This window comes from Diceros bicornis, chromosome 38 (assembly GCF_020826845.1).
Source record: "Diceros bicornis minor isolate mBicDic1 chromosome 38, mDicBic1.mat.cur, whole genome shotgun sequence".
Classification (NCBI taxonomy): domain Eukaryota; kingdom Metazoa; phylum Chordata; class Mammalia; order Perissodactyla; family Rhinocerotidae; genus Diceros; species Diceros bicornis.
Window position 1 is genome coordinate 12,948,888 of NC_080777.1, and position 21,261 is coordinate 12,970,148.

The 21,261-nt window shown below is 36.2% G+C and overlaps 1 protein-coding gene across 1 annotated transcript in view; it reads right to left on the reverse strand.

Annotated features, from left to right (window-relative positions):
* Positions 1-2,783: 2,783 nt before the first annotated feature.
* IARS2 (isoleucyl-tRNA synthetase 2, mitochondrial) overlaps positions 2,784-21,261 on the reverse strand; it is a 58,387-nt gene continuing 39,909 nt past the window's right edge. Inside the window, exons 14-23 of the mRNA XM_058533685.1 lie at positions 21,105-21,198; positions 12,969-13,077; positions 11,956-12,058; positions 10,951-11,076; positions 10,040-10,171; positions 9,148-9,254; positions 8,041-8,186; positions 6,869-7,059; positions 4,478-4,622; positions 2,784-3,318 (exon numbers count right to left, since the gene is read on the reverse strand). Coding sequence (XP_058389668.1) covers positions 3,176-3,318; positions 4,478-4,622; positions 6,869-7,059; positions 8,041-8,186; positions 9,148-9,254; positions 10,040-10,171; positions 10,951-11,076; positions 11,956-12,058; positions 12,969-13,077; positions 21,105-21,198 — 1,296 coding nt within the window. The 3' untranslated portion in view covers positions 2,784-3,175. The remainder of the gene's footprint in view (positions 3,319-4,477; positions 4,623-6,868; positions 7,060-8,040; positions 8,187-9,147; positions 9,255-10,039; positions 10,172-10,950; positions 11,077-11,955; positions 12,059-12,968; positions 13,078-21,104; positions 21,199-21,261) is intronic.

Below are 21,261 nucleotides of genomic sequence, written 5' to 3' on the forward strand. Positions count from 1 at the left end.
TTATTTAAAACTGGTTATAATTTACAGATTATGTTCTTATGAGATTCTATATTTCATACTCAATGTTATTGTTGAAATTAAACTTCAGTGTGTTCATGTATAGTCCCCATCAGTAAAATTAGAGCAACATCCCACTCTCCTTTAATAAATGTTGGGAGAACGCTTTGTCACCACGCTTCACCCATGCTGGCCGGCCACCTGGAGTTCTGGATGCCTGCAGGCTCCTCTCCCAGAGGTCTGCTGCTGCCCTGAGGACGATGACCTTGCTGGTGGAGGAATACCGGGATCGAGATCATCATAGTCATCAGAAGGGACACTAAATAGAACCCTTAACCCGTTATACTTACCAAAATTGAGAATCTGAGATGCAAGCAATCACAGCAAAATTAATTATAACACAAGTTCCGATTTGCTTTTTGCCAAGGTTCAAAGTTGTATCCACATCAGGTAATTGTAAAAATGTATTATCTTGTAAAACTTATGTTAAAACGAAAAAGGCAAAGATGCTAAAAATTTAAGTCCAACTTTATTTTTCCTACAAGTGTTTAGAAACGTCTGCTTCTGGGACGTGGGAATGTGTCTGTTCTGGGGACAGTACGGAAATGCTTAGTGATGTTACAGCTTTAGCAAACCTACCTCACAGCTGGGTTGAGAGGATAAAATACAACTAATTTTGTACCCTATAGTGCCTAGAGCAGTCCAAGTGCTGAAGAACTATTTGTCGATTAAAACCAAATTAACCAAAACTCTGTAAAAAGGGCTTTGAGCTCTACAGATACCAAGTATTTACTGTGGTCTATCTGTGGAATGTAGCCATATTATTGATATCTGTCATGGATCACAGTTGTTATCCACAGTAACTCACTGTGCTACAGAAGTCTGTTTCCTCATCTCCTGTAAGAAGCCAACTCCAGCAATCGTACAAAGTTGAGGAGTATGTCCTTCAGGGATATAAAGAAAAAAGTCTGATATTTGAGGATATCCCAGTATAAATTCTTTTTAAGTAAAAGATCACATCCAAATAAGAACTTACCTGCCTAAAACTTAATAATTACTGTTTAATTTAAATTCTTGAAAAATAAAATTTTAAGATGTCTTGAGTATTTGGGGTGAGGGCCTGTACATCTGACTGAGGGGCACACTGTGAACAGTGTGGCAGTGAAGCTAGTCCAGCCTCTCAGCCTCTGCCTGGATCTCTGCTGCCCCATCCAGACACATGCATTTGATTTCTTGTAACTGTAGCTAGCTTTATATAGTCACTTGTTACCTGTCTGCTAAAAGATTAGTTCTTCCTGTGATTTTTCTAAATACTCTGAAAGTAGTTAGGAATTTTGGAGACTGGTCAAAGAAACTTGGAATTATAGGTGTTTTTACAGATTAAATCCTCACTTTGATTCCATTATCACTTTTGGGGGAGGGGGTACTTAATAAGCATTTTAGATAATAAAGCTGGTTAAACTTATTCTGGTAGGACACATAATCAAATTTGGGGATTGCTGAGAATATTAGTAAGCTAAAACATGGCTCATAGAACCATAACAAATAATTGAGTCTCTAGTTAGATTTATAATCCTACAATTTACCATTCATAGAATTTTAAAATTGAATTCTGATTTGTATGGTTAAGAAAAGCAGCTAAATATTTTACTATTTCATCAAGGGCTTTTAAAATAAATCTCAGAGAAGAAATGAAAATAAATACCTACGAATACATTCTGTAACAACGAAAAGCCACAAATAAGGAGTCAGATTTTATGTGAAATGGGTGGTTTCTGTGGTATGTACTGTAGGTATCAATGGGAAGCCACTAACCAGTAGTGTTTTCCTAGATACACTCCCACCCCCATCCAGCTCCCTTCATGAACATTAAGTAGGCATTCTGTACCTTGTTAAATTCCACTGTATAACGCTGAAGGCAAACAGAAGTGTTCACATACTCATAACTTCTACATTACAGGTTGGGTTTAGATGTAGAACTAGAAGAGCCAGGATAAATGTAGATCAAGAGGAATATAGCACCAAGCTTTTGAATGCCTCATACTTTTGCAAAAAGGAAAATAAGTGATGGAGAGAGTTTCACTCTTGTTACAAAAATTCATCTAAGGTCAAAGTAAACGGTTATATTTAAATTGCTTTCTTTTTTAAAAAAACATGATTAACTGCAACTTAAAATCACAGAAAACCAAGATTTAATAATACTAAGCTTACATGGAATATATTGTTCACTTAGAAGTTGCTGTGGTTCATTTCATTTATAAGAGAAAAATATTTTTAAAGTACTCGATAGCAGCAGTGAAAGCCCTCTCTCATCCTAACAGGAATGGGTTTGGGGGCTTCTAAAAGTTAGATTTCTGCTGAATAGAATTAGCCATCCCTAGAAAGAAAGATTTTAATCCAATTATTGTTTATAAAATGTTCTATCATCTATTGTAATGTATTGTAACGAAATTCTGTCCATACTGCTGTTTCCGGGTCTGTTCGTTGTTGTGAACTAATGTACATTTATTAGTGGAATAAATTTCCAGCTTCCATGTTCTCTCCTTAACATCCATGAATCTAAGTTAAGATTTGTTCCCCTCTTGTATGGGAATAACAAATTTATGATGTTTTTCTTTCTAATGCAGCCAAAAATACTAGCTATTCTCAGAAGGGTATGTTCGCTAGCTAGTAAGGCAGAATGAAATTACTCTCTTCATCTCTTCAGGGAAACACTCCTCTGTCATTCTCTTCAAAACCACATTTTTTTACTTGATATTCACAACTTCTACACCAACATCACTCAGTAATTTTCCAGATTGGCTTTATTTTTAGACATTTATAGAACTTAAATACTGAGTCAAAAAGATTTATAAAATATAAAACATTTTCTGCTCAGCCACATTTGAAGGCAAGCGTATTCAGTGTCTATGTTCTGAATAAGTCCGTTGTGGATATATCTATATCCATCTGCACGTATATATTTTTCCGCATGTATATATACACATTATTTTTTATCGAGTTACAGGAATATCTCAGAATTCTGACTTTGACCCACATCTTCCATCATTTACTCTTCACTCATTACCTACACGTTGGATTTCCCTCCACATTGTAAACAATGCATCTCAACTCCCAGTCAGTACTGTCGGGGGCGGGGGGCTCTTGCTCAGAGAGCTGTCAACCCCAGAGTGAGGGACTACTTTCCACGAACAACTTCTGCGCATCGGGGACAGAGTGTCTCTGAAGACTCAGCTGTATACTTCCAACAACGAGGGCATTTTTCTTTGGTAGTTGGCATGACAATTACTTTATATGAAGACTCTTCACGAATATCACCACCTGTGAGAGAAAAATCCATGAAGAGTATTGACAAGCCATCCACCTTGATTCACTATTTCTTAACTGTTTCATTTGCCATGTGACATAAACAGCCAAGACAATGGAATCACACAACTTGACAACTGAAGAGAGCAGAGGAATCCGAGACCCTGAGAGATTAACCGATTTTTCCCCTAGTCCCTGAGTTCTGTATCTACTCAGAGCAGAGCAGGCCTTCTAGCTCTTAATCCGGGTATAGTTCTGATAAATTACATTGCCTCTCCAGCTATGTACTTGGTTAAGATTTTAAAAAGAGTCAAATTATAGTGACACCTGCAGTGTCCCCACTTAGAACTTCTTGGTTCGAACAAAAGGAAACAAAAATTTCTCCACTATTAATACTCTTAGACTCAGACTGATAACATAGAGTGAAGAAAGTAAATTATTTTCTAGTCATTGCACAAAGAATGCACATGAACTGAAATGCAAGTTAAGGCAGAATCTTTACTACATGGTCAGTGCTGCCAGGCCTCAAATTTAAACTGATGCCTATAAATGAGGTTCCACCTCCTGCTGGTACCTAAATGCTGCTATGAAAACCACAAGCAGCATCACTTTTCCCAAAATATCTACATATTATTTTCGGTTAATGTTACTCTACCTCCATTTCCATCAACAAGAGTGAATTAGGTTGACAAAATCACCTATCAAACAAATATCTACAAAATGCTTGCCTAGGAGATACCACTGTGGGAATGAGTTCGATAAAACTTCTTCCTTAACTCCTCATTAAAAATGGCTAAATAGTATTTTAATTTGGGGGTGTGCATAAAAGAAATTTTAGAATCAACGCTGGAGAAGGGTGGGCAGGCAGGGCAGTACTAGGGACTAAGTATCAAAGGAAAGAGACACAAAAGCCAAACAGGAGTGAGGCCAACTAACTTCACACACAATGACGATTACTTATTCACAGGCAGGAAGGAAAACTCTCCCTTTTCTGTCCCTAACCCTGTGTGCCCAAGATTATCAGGTAGGACCCTTGTGTTCACATTGTTTCCATAGAAGGATGTATTCCAAGTGTAGATCTGCCTTTAAACCACATGGAAACCACTGGGAAGTTGGAGACTACCTAACAATTATTCAGTTCTCCAGATACCACTGGTTACTCTCACCTTCTTACCTTCTAAATTGATTAGGAATGTCCCTTTACGCTCAATTACATCTGCAGCTAATGCTTGTGGTTCCTGAGAGAGTAAAGTTGTCTCAGAGGCCATCATTAATTCATTCAACTGAGAGGTGCTGGAGGTCTCCTCAGCTTGTAGCATCTGGGAGGAAGTTATTACATTTTTACATTACATATTACATTTTTACCATAAACTGAGGTTACAGAAACAGACACTGCAAATTCTTATGTTTAGTAAGGAACCCTTTGGTACCATTACTGCTTAAGCTAATACTATTAAATACATCAGTTTTTACTACTATGAAAGGTTTTAACTAAAAACTTCCAATCGATAGCATTTATTGGGAATATGCTCTATGTCAGGCACTTCACTATGCTAGATACTAAATGTCCATCATTTCTAATCGTCACAAACCACCTACACACGTTTATTATCCCCATTTTACAAATGAAGAAACAGGCTCAGAGAGGTTGACCGGCCCAAGTTTCTCAACCAAGAAGTGGAGGAGCTGCGATTCCAGCCCAGGTCTGTCAGCCTCCAAGCCCACACTTGTTTCCCTGGATGACGCTTCCTACATTAGGAGAGGGGTTAAGATACTATCTAAAAAAGGACCCCCTTCCTGCAATGCAGACCAGTGGTGGTGATCTGAATAATGCACAGAACCCCTGAGGTACACTGGATTTGGATGTCTGATAAGCTTTTACATTCTTCATTATGATTTTGATCTTCAAAATGAGTTTGTGAACTAATACAGACATTCTTTAAAAAAGAAGAAAACTCATGAGACAATTGGAGATTCAAAGAGATTGATTTGGTTTTAACAAATTCATGCAATTAGTAGTTGACAGAACCAGGACTCTATCTCACAGCTACTTAGTGTAATTCCTAAGCAAAACACTCACATTTTTGAAAAACCCAAAGTATTTTTTCCAACATAAATGATCCAAACAAGCTATATTTTTTTCAGCTGATTACTCAGAATTAATGAAGTCAAAGGAAACATGAGATGTAGGGGCACAGCCCAGGACTAGGCTGCATAGCCTTAGCTGGGTCACAGCTTCAATGGTCCTCAGTTTCCTCACTCAAAATGAAAGAGTCAGAGCTGGGCTGGCCCCGTGGCTTAGCGGTTAAGTGCGCGCGCTCCACTGCTGGTGGCCTGCGTTCAGATCCCGGGCACGCACTGACACACTGCTTCTCCGGCCATGCTGAGGCCGTGTCCTACATACAGCAACTAGAAGGATGTGCAGCTATGACGTACAACTATCTACTGGGGCTTTGGGGGAAAAAATAAATAAATAAAATTATTAAAAAAAAAAAAAAATGAAAGAGTCAGAGCTTCCCAACTCGTAAATTGTAAAATGTGAATATCTTATCAAGATTCCATTACCTGATTAACAACCCCATACCTACTAGCCTCAAATCTTAATCAATTTAATTACATTATTAACAATTTTAACTGAGTTTACCAACCAAATGAGATGGTCATTTTAAAAAACACTATGATACTGGTAAACTTTTTAAAAATATATTCATTGCCAATTCTCTTCTTAAGCATTAAAACGAGAGAAAAATCTCCAGTCAATATGTTAAGCTATAAGCCAATCCAGCCAATCAACCCCTAAGAATCCCAAGAAGAAAATTCTGATGGCCCTTTTGGAAATAAAAATAGGATAAATGCTTTGAAATCACATGATAATTTGCTAGAGCAAATGAATTTTCTCCAGATCTCATGAGAAAAAGATGGAAATCTTTTTTTGGTGTTTTGAATCTGGTCCAGATGGACAAAATTTTCAGAAAACCAGACCTTTAACACAAAACTTCCAATTTTTGTGTATTCTAATGTTACTGCCATAGATTTATTTCACCCATCATCTAAATAGCCTGGGGGCTTGCATTTCAAACAGAATTTTATTAACCTTCCTTGTCCCAACTTATAAAGTAGGTAGCAACAGCATGCATGTTTTATAAGGGAAAGAAAGCATAGAGAATAGGAAACAATCAGTGATAATATCAAGATTAGAAGACAGAAATCCTAGTTTCTAAATTTAAAAAAAAATCTTATTTGGGGGTCAGCCCCGTGGCACAGTGGTTAAGTGCGCGCGCCGCTGCTGGTGGCCTGGGTTCAGATCCCAGGCGTGCACCGACGCACCGCTTGTCAGGCTGTGCTGAGGCAGAGTCCCATATAAAGTGGAGGAAGATGGGCACAGGTGTTAGCCCAGTGCCAATCTTCCTCAGCAAAAAGAGGAGGATTGGCGTGGATGTTAGCTCAGGGCTGATCTTCCTCACAAAAAAAAAAAAAAAAATCTTATACAGATTTTTAAGAAACAAATTTCAGGTGAAGCTGCATGATACTAACACCATTTCAAAGGGTACACACTGCTGCTCACCTCTATTATCTCAAAGAGCAGTCCAGGTTCTATCACAATCATCACCTTGTACTCGACTGCATTCTTGCCAGGAATACTTCCAAGAAATGAATCCCTCATGGCACATGCACTCTCCATCGCTTCCTCCAACCCGGGCTTCTTCCAGATGGAACTTGTATTAATCCACCCAGTACGAAAAACACTCTTGGGTTCTTAAAATGAAAAAAAAAAAAAATTAATTTACATATATTCTAAACTGTATAAACCTGTAACCATTAAATTTTTTGGTTTTTTTTTTTTTTTTGGCTGGGAAAGATTCACCCTGAGCTAACATCTGTTGCCAATCTTCCTCTTTTTTCCCCCTCCAAAGCCCCAGTACATTCTAGTTGTATATTCTAGTTATAAGTCTTTCTAGTTCTTCTATGTGAGCCACTGCCACAGTATGGCTATTGACAGACGAGTGGTGTGGTTCCGCGCCTGGGAACCAACCTCAGGCCACTGAAGCAGAGAGCACCGAACTTGAACCACTAGGCAATCAGGGCTGGCTCTAAATATTTTCTTTTCATGGGAAAAAAGACTTGCTATTTATGGCAATCATGTGACAAAATATTATGGAGCCATCCTTAAATGCTTACCAAATATTTATGTCAACATTTGGAAATAATTCTATTATATTTAAACAAAGGATAAAATATTTAGTAAGATCTCAAAGAAAAAATGATTGCCTAGATGAAAATAAAATATAAATATTCCAATATTAACAGTAGCTGTCTTTGGGTAGTAAGATTATGAGTGACTTTTCCTTCTCTCTCAACTTCTTTAGTTTCACATTTTCTATAAGCCTAATACAATCAGAGGGAAAAAACTACTATAGAAAATATTCACTGAAAGGCACTATACATTGTTTCAATAAAACCTAAAATATATTTCCAACATTCATAAAGGTATTTAAGAAAAAGTGATTTCTCAATATTGTCAAGCTGCTAATACATTTCAGAAAGCACTTCAAGGTGGCTCGAAGGCCGTTATGAAATTCATCCTACTCCTCTGCATTAGGTGCAGAGACTACTAAATGACAAGACACATCACGTCACTGTAGATGAGTGCGTGCTCCTCAAGTGAAGCAGACACAGTGAGAAGATCCCCTCACCGGGGATCTTTTTTGTTTTGAGAACAAATCAAGTATTCCTTACCTTTAGTGTAAGGTATGTGCTGGAATACCTCTTCAGCCAAGTGAGGAAGAATGGGAGCAAAAGAACGAACTATGACATCCAAAATTTCAGCTAACGCAGTCTGACAAGAGCGTCGTTTGGGATCATCTCCGTTTTCACAATAAAGCCTGAACAAGAACAACTTATTCAGCAGTCAACAACACTTTATAGATTATGATTGCCAAGACAGGATCTGTCTCAGGTTGAGTTTATTCTTAGAGCGTTAATTCTATGACTCTCACCATCTTCTAATTAAAGAATAAAATATTCTATCAAACCATTTTTCTGTTAACAGCCTCTACTCTACTTTCCTCCTCCCAGCTGTGCCCACCTCCTCAAAAAAACTCTCAGTAGCCATGTCCAGTTCTGTTTTTCATATAGACAATAGATAGAGTCTAGACCACAGGACTGTGTGTGTGTGTCAAAGGACAACTAATAATTTAGTTGACGTATTTAAAACGTGCCTCCCCTCCCCTGCAGTGCCATGTGTGTGCTGGAGAGACCGGTAGTTACAATCTCTATGAGGAAGGTCCCTGAGATGCTGACAGGTTGGTGCTGACACCTCACACCAGCCTAGTTACTATAAAGACAGCACCATCACCCACATACTGGAGCAATAACTGAACACTTAGCATCAAGCCTTATATAATACTACTGACATTATACAACGTGTTTACATTAAGAATTGCCTGTAGAGTTCTCTCTCCCCCTCTAGATTTGCAAACTCCTGAGAACGAGCACCATACTCATGACCTCATATTAGCAGCTATTACTTATTGAGCACTTACTTCAAACACAGCATAAAGCACATAACTTACCTCTTTTCATTCTTATAACCACATTATGAGATAGGTATTATCATCACCATTTTACAGACAAAGAAACTGAGATTATAGGACAAGTTACTTAAAATCATAAAGCTAGTAAGTGGCAGGGTAAAAATACATAACCAGACATGACTAGAACCCAACTTGCTAATAACTGCACAGTGCTGCCCATCTTGCTCACCACTGTCTGCCCAACATTTGCCAAGCAGAGTAGACACTCAAGAAATATTTGTTGTGTATTTTAATATTCAGTCATACATACCTATCTTTGATTATGCTGAAATAAAAGTTAGAGAGTTCTCTGGTATAAAATGCTCGCAACAGCCGAACAACTTTTCCAAAATCATATTGTTTATATGAATCAGTAATCTAGGGAACAAAGCCAAGATAAATTTGGAAGCTGGGATAAGCAAATGAAAATGCAAGTCATCATCAGCAAAATATGTCTCTTTTCAAAATATGTCTCAAAGGCAGACTAATACAAAACAAGCAACGTGCGAGAGCTCTGAAGATTTCCCAAACATCATTTCCGGATATCAAATTCAACTACCCTCAGAAAATACTGAATATTCTACTCTGGAAACTACAAAAGAACACTCATCAAAGGAAGATCAGGCTTCAAATGATGAAATCACACCATTTTAAAACAGCAAAGAGTGTAGGTTACCAATGTTCCCTCATTTATGCCTGAGAAGTAAAATTGGGCAAAAATCTGCATGTACGCCTCCGACTTAAGGGTACATGGAAACAACCACATTTCCAATTTTTGACAGACACATAGAATAGTCATTTCAGTTATTTCTATACTTTGAGGGGTATATGTGCAGATAAATAAAGTACATCTACCTTATTCCGTCCTGTTGGAGAAATACATAGAGCTGATCTTGAGAGAAAAATATAGTCTGAGGGGAAGCCAGGGTCTATTGTTTCCAGCAGGTACTTCCCTAGTCTTCTGAGAAACTAGGAAAGAAATTCTAAGACTTCACACCTAAGGTCAACCTAGGAACGTGTGGAATTTATCAAGTATAACTTTTCTCAGAGCTATAGTTAGTATTTCTAGCAAGGTTTGTTCCACTCACACGCAACTCAAATTTCAACATACAACAGTGCTGATACTTCTATTTTCCAAAAGAAAATTATCAATCCTCACTTACCTTGTTTGCTAAATCCTGCAGTAAGTGTAGCATATACTGGTCTATGATATACATATTGTTAACAGGGATGGAATCTGTTTCTGGGTTGAAACCAGCCACATTTCCCAAAAGAAAACGGAGTGTATTCCTAAGCTATTGAAAAAAAATATGCAATCAAAAAAAATATATGAAGCCTTCAATTCTTACTGTAAAGTTATTTTATTTCTCTATAATTAAGTTTTATTCAACTCATGTTACTTTCTTAATGGGATATTTCTTTGATAACATTCCTAAATAACACTACAAATGCAAAAAAACAAACTCTCATTCCAACAGCCCAGTTATAGAAACAACCATTGGACTTTACACATAAAGACTGAATTTTCATTATATTTCTTTATAATCTCAGGGCAAACCACCTTTCAGTGGCCCAGTTTGTTCATCTGTGTAGGTAATAAATGAAATAAACGTGAAAGGTCATTGAGCACATAAAAAGTATATAAATAGTATAATTTCATATTATATTATGCTATATATTTTAATAAAATATAAAAAGACAGTATATAATTATTAGCATTACTACTAATTCTTTTTTCCAAGGAAGATTATCCCTGAGCTAACATCTGTGCCAGTCTTCCTCTATTTTGTACGTGGGTCACCGCCACAGCATGGCTGCTGACGAGTGGTGTAGGTCTGCACCCGGGAACTGAACCCGGGCTGACAAAGCAGAGCGTGCCAAACTTAACCACTAGGACACAGGGCCGGCCCCCACTACTAACATCTTTAAATGAATTAACAGGATATTTTAAATGCTCACAACATGTGGAGAATTCATTTTCATTCAGTTTTGCAGTGTCAAACAAAATGTGCCTCATTTTTTAAAACGATTTAGTAAATCTGCATTCAGAAATAGGAAGAATAATGACTCTGACCTTGCTAATATCATCTCCAGCAGCATTAAGTACAGATGGACTAATTGTCACTTCAGTGAAGACGTTGGACTCAGCCACCCACCAGCGGAGGACATCAGCACCATAGGGAGGCTCTTTGGTTTGATCCTTTGCACCGAGGAAAGAAACATACAAATGGCTTTCAATTCCAAGTAGATCAACATATATTTTAGGTAAGTTACCTATTCAAAAATGCCTGAGCACAATATGAGCATAAAATCTACCTGCAGTGTAATGAAGTAAGGGCTAACAATCTCAGAAATTAGGCTGCATCTAAAAAACAACACTGGAACAGAGGAGGAGAGTGTGCTCTGCAATCTAACGCAAACAGGCCACACCTGATCTCTTCCTGTCACATCTGTATACATCTATCTCTCACAGCTGGTGGTGAGACACAGAGCAGCACCCCGAGGTCTCTGCTTTTCCCTTTCAGTATTCCCTAGCAACTCTGTACACAGAGCAATGACTACTGGCCATTAGCAGGGCACTAAAAAGCCAAAGGAGTAAAATAACAGACAAGTGATTTCTTTTCTGAAAGCAACTCCAAAATAAACCACATTATCAGCACCCCAGAATTGATGTTCATTAATGACAGGCTTTTAAGTATATCATTTCCAGGAATATGATAATGAAAAATGCATTTAGAAGTTGTAATCTCAATGTTTTTATATTGTTTCATTTAACTGTAAAATTACAGTTTACAAATTTTAAAACCTCAAACAATTAAAAAAGGGAAAGCATGGTTCAGGACCTAACTAGAAACTCAGACTAGAAATGAGTCAAAAGGGCCACAATCCCAGCCTTCTCTTCTCACTGAAATCATGTATTATTTAAGAGTCTACATTTAAAACATGGTAAGGCATCACTATTAGTATAAAAAATAGTTTTGTTTTGTTTTTTACATTGAAATAACTACCGTTAAGGGCTTTGTGGCCAACTTAAGAGCCTTAAAACAAAAATAAAATGAATTTTTAGAGAACCACCTACTTGTCCTCCATTGATGACAACATCAGGATCAATGACATTTCCAAGAGACTTGGACATCTTTTCTCCCTTTTCTCCAAGGGTAAATCCATGAACAACTACTGTCCTAAGAAGACAAATCAGGTATTATAATCATTAAAAAGAGTATCTTAGTTTGACACAAAAATGGGATTTTTCTTGACAGATTGTGTATGAAACCTTTTCTTGAAAGTCTAATTCTCTAAGATCTCCAATTATACATAGAAAAATTTTAGACGTTTATATTCACAAAACAAATATTTCCTGAGCATCTATTATGTCCTAATTTTGATGATTAAAACTAAGCAGGAAAAAGTATGTCTTAAAAAGAGCAGATTATCACCTCAAAATTATCTTCAAAAAGACCATTTGAGAGAAATAACATCTACTGTTCTACTGGCTTTTAAAAGCATGTTATACAAGAAACATAAACACATAAATTGTTCTGGGATGGGTTTTCACTGTAAGATAGAAGAATCTTAAAGGTATATAAGAATCTTTCTGATTAGAGCTTCTCTCTACACATCTGAACAAGGAAAAGCAATTATCTGCAACTAAATAAGAATCCCTAATTTAACAAAATTCACTAAAGGAATGTTTCAGTTCATTAGCCACTTGTGGATATGACAAATACGAGGATATCTGAGCTCAGGCTGTCTTCAATCAAGCTAGAATACCCTGTCTACATTCCTCTGTGTCAAGCCTTACCATATTTCAAGATCTAGCTCTCTCCACTATTCCAGTCAAGGCTGAGTTATCATCTGTATCAGAGTGACAAGACTTCTCTGTACTGTTGTTTCCTTTTTCTTTCTTTCTTTCTTTTTTTTTTTTTTTTTTTACTTCAAACACCTGTTTCTCTCATGAGACTGGAGACTGTAAGTTAATTAAGGGGAGCATTTTATCATCTATATATAACTCAGCACAGTGCTTCATACACTGGCAATACTCAGCAGAAGTACTCAGTGTGCTGCCTTGTTTAGCTCGGGTATAATACTTACTTAAAAGGTGCCTTTTTCCTTGCTGCCACACTGGTTAATAAGGAAGACTGAAACCACCCCCCAAGTTGGTCTTTTCCTTCCAAGTACAAATCTGCTCTTTGGTCAGTACCTCAAAAATAAATATTAAAAAAACAGAAATTTAAGTTAATTACAATAGAAAAATGAGAATGAGAATGTATCAAAGTGTTCAAATAATAAAGGTAATCATGCTATTTCTTTCTGTCATGCTATACCCAACGGCTAGATTGCATTTACTTGAGTTATTACCCTCATTGCCAATTTATTAGTCAAGATAAAGAAAATAAACCTTGGAGTATGATCTCCCAAACCACAGATAACAAAACACTATCTAAATTAGGGACCGATTCATAACAATTATCATTATCAGTATTTTGAGTTAAGTCTCTTATGAAAATAAACTACACTTTTTATTAATTCAACATTTACTGAGCACCTAATAACTTTATATGTTAGTTCATTTAATTCTCATGGTAACTATAAGATGGAAATTATTATCATCCTCATTTTACAGATGAGGCAAGTGAGACACTAAAGGTTTTATAACGTGTCCAAAGTTATACAGATAGTAAGCAGCAGAGATGGACAATTTTGGCACAGGAATGCATGCGCTCAACAAAGAAATTAAATCAGAAAAAAAGAACGTCTTATAAAGGGCATATTATTGGCTTCTAATTTGACAATGACCCTGTCAAAAGGTGGGCAAACTATTAAAAAGCCATACGAGCCAGAGGCTGAGGTGGGAAGTGGGGGAAGGGGATGAATGGCAGAGCACAGGGGATTTTTAGGGCAGTGAAAATACTCTGTATGATACTATAATTAATGACAGACACAGGTCATTATACATTTCTCCAAACCCACAGAATGTACAACACCAAGAGTGGGGAACCCTAATGTAAACTATAGACTTTGATTATATGTGTCAATGTAGATTCATCAACTATAACAAATGTTCCACTCTGGTGGGGGATGTTGATAATGGGGGAGGCTATGCATGTGTGGAGGGGAGGTAGGGGACATATGGGAAATCTCTGTACCTTCCTGTTAATTTTGCTGTGAACCTAAAACTGCTCTAAAAAATAAAGTTAAAAAAAAAGATATGGCAAAAGAAAAAATGCCGTATGAATAATTTAGTCTCAAATTTGTTAGGACATATATGTAAGCAAGCTTGAAAGCTACTTTAGCATTCAACAGCTAAGAGTTAATTCAAGAGCTAATAATCAAAGATAAGCGACCATTTGGCAAACATCAAAAGTAACAATCATTTCAAACAAGACTCATCAAGGGTGCTTAAATACTAAGTGAAAATTTGGTGAGAAAACAGAGTATCTTAAAGTATCTCCCTACAAGACCCTTGTTAATAACAATCACTATAGAAGGATGAGGGTGGAAGTAACTGTACAATAGAGAAAATGGGCAGACACCACCTTAACCAAGTGATCAAAGTTAAATATCACCAGTAACAGATATCATGTGACTTCTGATATGATGCACTGAAAAGGACACAGTATTACTTCTGTGATACTTCTGCCAAAAGTGCCATAATATAAATCTAATCACCAGAATACATCACACAAACCCAAAATGAGAGACCATCTACAAAATAATCTGTACACTCACGAATGTCAAGGTCACAAAAGACAAAGACAAAATGAGGAGACTCCAAAAGCTTGACAACTAAATGTGACATGTGATCCTAAATTAGATTTAGGATCCTTTTTATTTTTTTTCTTTTCCCATAAAGGACATTACTCACTGAATAAGATCTGTAGATAGGTAACAGGATGGAATCAGTGTCACCTTCCTGATTTTGATATTCGTATTCATTACATAAGAGACTGTCCATGTTTTTAGGAAATACACACTGAAATATTCAGGGATAAGACTATCAAGTCTGCAACTTAAGCTTAAACGGTACAGAAAAGTTTTATTTGTTTATATATAAATATATACAAAGAATATATAAAGCAAATGTGGTAAAATGTTAACTTTGGAAAATCTAGATGAAGGGTATGTGGTACTTCTTTATACTACTTTGTGACTTTTAGGAATAAAGTGGTTTTTAAATAAAGAAAACATGAGGTCTTTGGGGAAGATTGTTTCCAGATTTTAAATCTAACCTCACAACTCTAAAAAGCCCCCATAATCCCTTTCATTTGTAAAATGATGATTTGTCCTTACGTCCTAATATTGAGGATTCAGTGTTGTAATCCTTATGTGACAAAGAGTATCTAGGTGGCGGTGAGGAGACAAAATTAAAATAATTGAATAAAACCAGTTTAATTCAACCAACATTACTGAGCACTTATTACCTAGCAGGCACTGTGCTAGACACTGGGGGGAAAAGGTGAAGAAATCTGGTATCTGCCCTCTTAGAGACGATAGCTAGTGGGGTAGATTCTATGTTAAATAAGAAATAACTGTGTTGCATGTTGTCAAAGCAAAAATACAGTTTAGCTTAGTCCATGCAGTGAGGAAAGTCTAAGATAATATAAAAAGATAAATGCATATGCAATGAGAACAAAATGTTTTAGCCTCAACATCTGGAATGCTCCATCTATATCCTACTTTTCTTCTTCCTCTACTGACCTGTAACCATTGAAACCTTTATAATGCCAGCACTCAAACCACCCCCCACCCAAAACATTAACTTCATACTGGTGACCACATTTTGGATATAGCAATAATCAATGAGATGATTAATAATAGAATACTAGTGGAAATCTATTCCTGTAGATAATGCAGATAAAGTAGATAATGAAATAGCACAAATTATCCCCAAACCCTTTTCGTCTCTTTGAAACATGCCTACTTCTGGCCTCGTGAAATGACCACTGACAGTCCATAATCACAGAATCAAATAAGGTTCTGTCATCTTGGAGAAATCATTGCTACCAAGCCTTGAGTAACACACCTAAGAAACAAGGGGTTTAAATAATCTCTAAAATCTTTGCCAGCTCTAAAATTTTTAATTTTAAGAAAGCTGGTTGTTGCCTAAGGACTTAGAGTAGTCAGAACAGAAGCAATCTGAGGACTGCACAGGGGCTAGATTCAGAGCGCCCGGGTCCAAATCCCGGCTGTGCACTCACTAGCCGTGGGGCCTTAGCTTAACCTTTCCATGCTTCCATTTCTTATTCACTAAAATAATGATAGTACCAAAATTATAAGGTTGTTACAGAGATTAAATAAATAATATAACACGCTTAGGACAACGCTTAGGAAATAGTAAACATTCATTAAATGTTAATTACTATTAAGACACAAAGGGCACTCTGATATTTCCTGATGGAGAATTAAGAAAGATTCTTCCTGGTATAGTTTTCCAAATAGTTTTATATAAAAGATTACTTGCAAAAATATGATTAGTTATACTAAACTATTTTTAAAATATGTGGTCTCTGATGCTGCCCTACAAATACATGTTGTAACACCCTAATAAAACAAGAAGATATCAGCCCATTAATAACAGCACAACAAAACAGCTAATACTTATTAAGAGTGAAGTCTCCCTGTCTTTCACATTCTCATATATACTGAAGTGCTGGAAGTGGGTAAGAAGCAAAATATCATCCCAGAAAAGGAAGTGTAGTCCCAGAAAATTTCTGCAAGCAAGAGCCTTCCAAGACGGTGTGTGAAACCAGCCAAAAAAGATGGAGAGGGAAGTTTTGGGGTAGCAAAGCTCTGAACAAGCAATGAAAAAGTAAAACTTGCAGGAACTTTCAAAACAAACACGAGAAGTTTAGTCTTGGATGGTAAGAAATACGAAGCATAGTCAAACTCAAGTGCTGTTACTGTAGAATTACTGTACAACCTCACATAATTAATTACTGGGACTATTTCCTGTCTTAGTTTATTTTTAGCAATGATTATTTTTTTGTAACACCAAAAGTACATTCTCACTTTAAGAAATTTGTAAAACAGTGAGAAGTTCAAGAAAATAAAATCACATATATTCCCACTACCTAGAGATAATCACTTTATTTTACCATATTTCCTTCCACTATTTTGTCTATGTATATCAACGATATGCATGAATTTGTGAGTAAATCAAGATAATTTATCTGCATCCTGCTCTTTTTTGTATTCTGCACTTTTTAAAATTTAGTATCATTTAAAATGATACTTCCCTATGCCCACAAATATTCTTCAAAAACATGATGAAGGCTACCTATCATTCTGTCATATAATGTATATCATATCGCTTTAGTCATTTTTCTACAGATGGACACTGGGTTATTGGGTCAAATCATTTACTATCAAAAATAACACTGCATATCCTCACACATACTTCTTCACCCAGATCTGATTCTTTTTACAGGAGAGATTCCTGTAAGTAGAATTACGAGGTCAAAGGACAGACAACTACTTCAAAGCTTTTGATGCATAATGCTAAAATCCTTTCCAATAAATTTGTGCCAAATTACATTCGACCAGCAGTGTACAAGAGGGAGGAATGGTGCCAATTTTTTTCTGCCTATTTTTTATCTTTTATCCTTTTTCTTTCCTGAATAGATCTTTTAGTAAAAGAAAAATTTAGAACTTTCTTATGGAGGCAGTAGTAAGTTTGGAGTTTTAAAACTCCAGGGAAAGTAGCAATTAACCATGCGGTAAAAAGTCAGTATTTCAATTATGGTAACTTTTACTCTTAGGAAAATTATAAAGATTAACGTTTAGAGGGAACAATAAACTGTTCAGCACCTCTAAGATTATGATTTAAATACGGCAGTAATTAAGGAATAAATCAACGATAAAAAAATTCCTGTCAGACAGAAATCAGAAAAAAAAAACTGAGGAATCTGTCATTTCATTACTCAATTTCTTTAACTTAGCTGACTTGATAAATTTTGAGCAAGATTATTGTATTTAACTAAGAGGGCAAGTTGTAGAACCAGCACAAACACATTTTTAAAAACTGCTTAATCTATGTAACATTTGAAAATCATTTAAACCAAAAATAATGACTAAAAATATGCTAAAATGTAATTATTAATTTTTGAAATTAGGCTATTTTTAAAGCAGTATTATATATGTCTTTAAAAGGGTGACCTTTAAAAAGGTCTTTAAAAAACTTTTAAACTTTTAAAACTTTTTAAAAAAAGTTATTTGTAAATCTAAGTTTCCATTTCAAAAAATGATCTTTTCTCTATTTACTTCAAGTTATTTCTCTGTTAAAAAAAAAAAGAAATGAAGTAGAGTAAGAATTTTGAAACACTAATTACTTCAGTAGGTGAATGGATAAATAAACTGTAGCACACCCAGACTATGAAATATTATTCAAGACTAAAAAGAAAGGAGCTATCAACCTAGGAAAAGATAAGGAGAAACCTTGGATGCATATTATTAGTAAAAGAAGCCCATCTGAAAAGGCTACATATTGCATGATTCCAACCACATGACATTCTGGAAAGGGCAAAACTATGGAGACAGTAAAAAGATCAGTGGTTGCCAGGGGTTAACAGGGAAGAAGGGATGAATAGATGGAGCAGATGATTTTTAGGGCCGTAAAATTACTCTGTGTGATACTATAACAGTGGGTTACATGTCATTATACATTTGTCAAAACCCACAGAATGTACACCACCAAGAGTGAACTGTAACGTAAACATAAACGAGGGACTCTGGGTGATAACATTGTGTCAGTGTAGATTTATGGACTGTAACAAATGTACCACCATGGTGTGGGATGCTGATGGCGAGGGAGCTTCTGAGGGAGGGGAGGCAGGGGGTATGGGATCACTGTACTTTCCTTTTAATTTTACTGTGAACCTAAAACTGCTCAGTGACAAGTAAAACCAGTTATATATGGCTATATAGTCACCAAATTCATCTCGCTAAACATTAGCAGATACTGATGACGACTGATGGTAAAATTAAGCTCAAAATCAAGCTGTTTTTATCTTGCAATAATGTACTCTCAGGGAAATACACAGACATTAAGTCATTTGACACAAACCACTTGAGAAGGAAAAGCACAATAAGCCTTCTCAGGAAAGTATGTGACTTCTCATTTTTTGTTTTTTTTAAAAAAGGCAAATCACCTTTGCTTTATCGCTTTTCAAACTAGGAATTCACCTAGTATCTTGACTCCTTCCCACTTCATTCTTTCTGCTCATCTCTTGAAATTTCTTATCACAAAAGAATAAAAGGGAGCAAAACAGGACAAAACATAAGCCAACTAATCTAATTCTTATTGACTGATCTCATTTTTATTTATTTATTTATTTACTTATTTTTTGAAGAGAAATATGAGATCTGAGTGAAAAAGTAGAAACTACAGTCTAAAACTGGGTTTGTATGTTATCTGTGAGGGTAGTTTACTTATGTTCTGGCAGCGTCCTATGTACGCAACATACATGTTTAAATGACAAATGACAAATTAATGTTCTTTCTTTGCATTAGTTACCTAAATATGACAGGGAAGAAAAAAAAATTTACTGATTAGGTGCATTTTTACCACTAATTTCATTTAATAAAGTGCTTCTGTCACAGTCAAATATTTGGTTAAGAACATCACAAACTAGAAACAGCACGACCAAACTCTATCACAACAATGACAGCAGCAGAGAGAGGTTGTGAGGACAGTCTTCATGTAGTTTAACCCAAGTGAAGGCTCCATCTATAACTTGCACTTGCTGTACTTAGCAACGTAAAACCACTTCAGAAAGTAAAAAGCAACAGTGCTAGGACAGAATTGGTAAGAATTGGTAAGCATTCTTGGTAAAAATGCTCAGCAGCAATTCTCACCAAGGCCAAAGTCCTTAATGAACTTAGAAATATACTGTATAAGCACTGTTTTGCATATGGCTACTCATTTGAAATTCAGGATGTTGCCCCAAATGTGGCAGTAGGTTACTCTTCTTCCTGTTTCTATTATAACACTACTTAGCCTACCTACCTCACGTAGTGTTGTGTCTACATTTTCAACAGAATTTAGGAAAACAAAGTACTTAACACTTGCAATATTTTCTCTTAAATACAGTAGGAGAAACTTATGAAATAAAAAAATTGTAAAAATTTTTTAAATATGTAACTTGTATTTGGCCATTATGAACTATTATGTACATTTTAGCTGTAATATAAACATAAATTGACATGCATTTTGCTTTTCAAATTTCCTAAGCTGAAAGAAAAGCCCAAATGAAGGGATATATTTACCTACTAGGAATCATACTGCTGTCCTCTCAATAATGAGGCCCAGTATCAGAAGCATACCTCGAGGAAAACTTGAGGACAATCCTTTCCAATCCCTTTAACAACCGCCAGCTGCACAGACAAGCTATTTTCCCACATTCCCTTGCTCCAGAAAGCAAACAGGATCTCTTGGGGGCAAAGTCGGCACTTAGCAGCAATGCGAGGAACTATCTGATCTATCCTTGCTTCCCTGCCACCTCATCCCTGTCTTTATCTGCATAGGGATGACAAGCTGTATTCTACATTTTATCTCTGACTTTTCACTTAATATCCCTGAGGATATTTCTTCTCAAGCATCTAAACACATCTTCTAACGTGTGCCTTCTCCTACTACTCCCGCCTTAATTCCTGCCCAATCTCTCCTTTCTCTTTAGCCAACAAGTCAAAAGCTTACCCTAACTATGAGTGAGTATAAGATTAGTGGGCTGTCTGTACAGAGAGGGGGAAAGCCATGAAAAGGCAATGTGGTACAAAAGAATGAGACCCACAACCCAGGGTGTCCTCGTTCTAGTCTTGACACTAAGCTATGTGACCATCACCTAATTTGCCTCTAACTCAATCTTATTTCCTCTCCTGAAAAATGATGGGGTCAGACCATTTCAGTGATTTCCAAACTTTGTTTTACAGAACTGGGTGCCTTGAGGTTGCCAAGTGGGCCAAGGAGAATGAGCTGATTGAGAGGAAGGAGAAAATTCCCATTTTTATCTGTCTTATGTATTGTGGTTCTACATAAAATTTCTACATAGCAATCATTGGATTAAATGATCTCCGAGGCTCCTTCCAGATCTAAAATATATTAGAGCAGGAGATTGTCTTCTAAATAAAGCAAAAAACAAAAAAAAGTTCTTGATTATAGATTTCTTCTAAGTAACATTTATGTATTTTCAAAACTGCTTGATTCGTATGTAACCTATTATTTAAAATTACCTGGAAGAACATAAGACCATGAAGTTCCACTATCAAACCAGATGTCCAAAATATCCTGCCCTGGCACATATTCCAAGGCATCAGGACCACCAACCTAGTAAGATAATGTAAAAGCATTTTAATTATGCTAAGACCATAATATTTATAATAAATACCC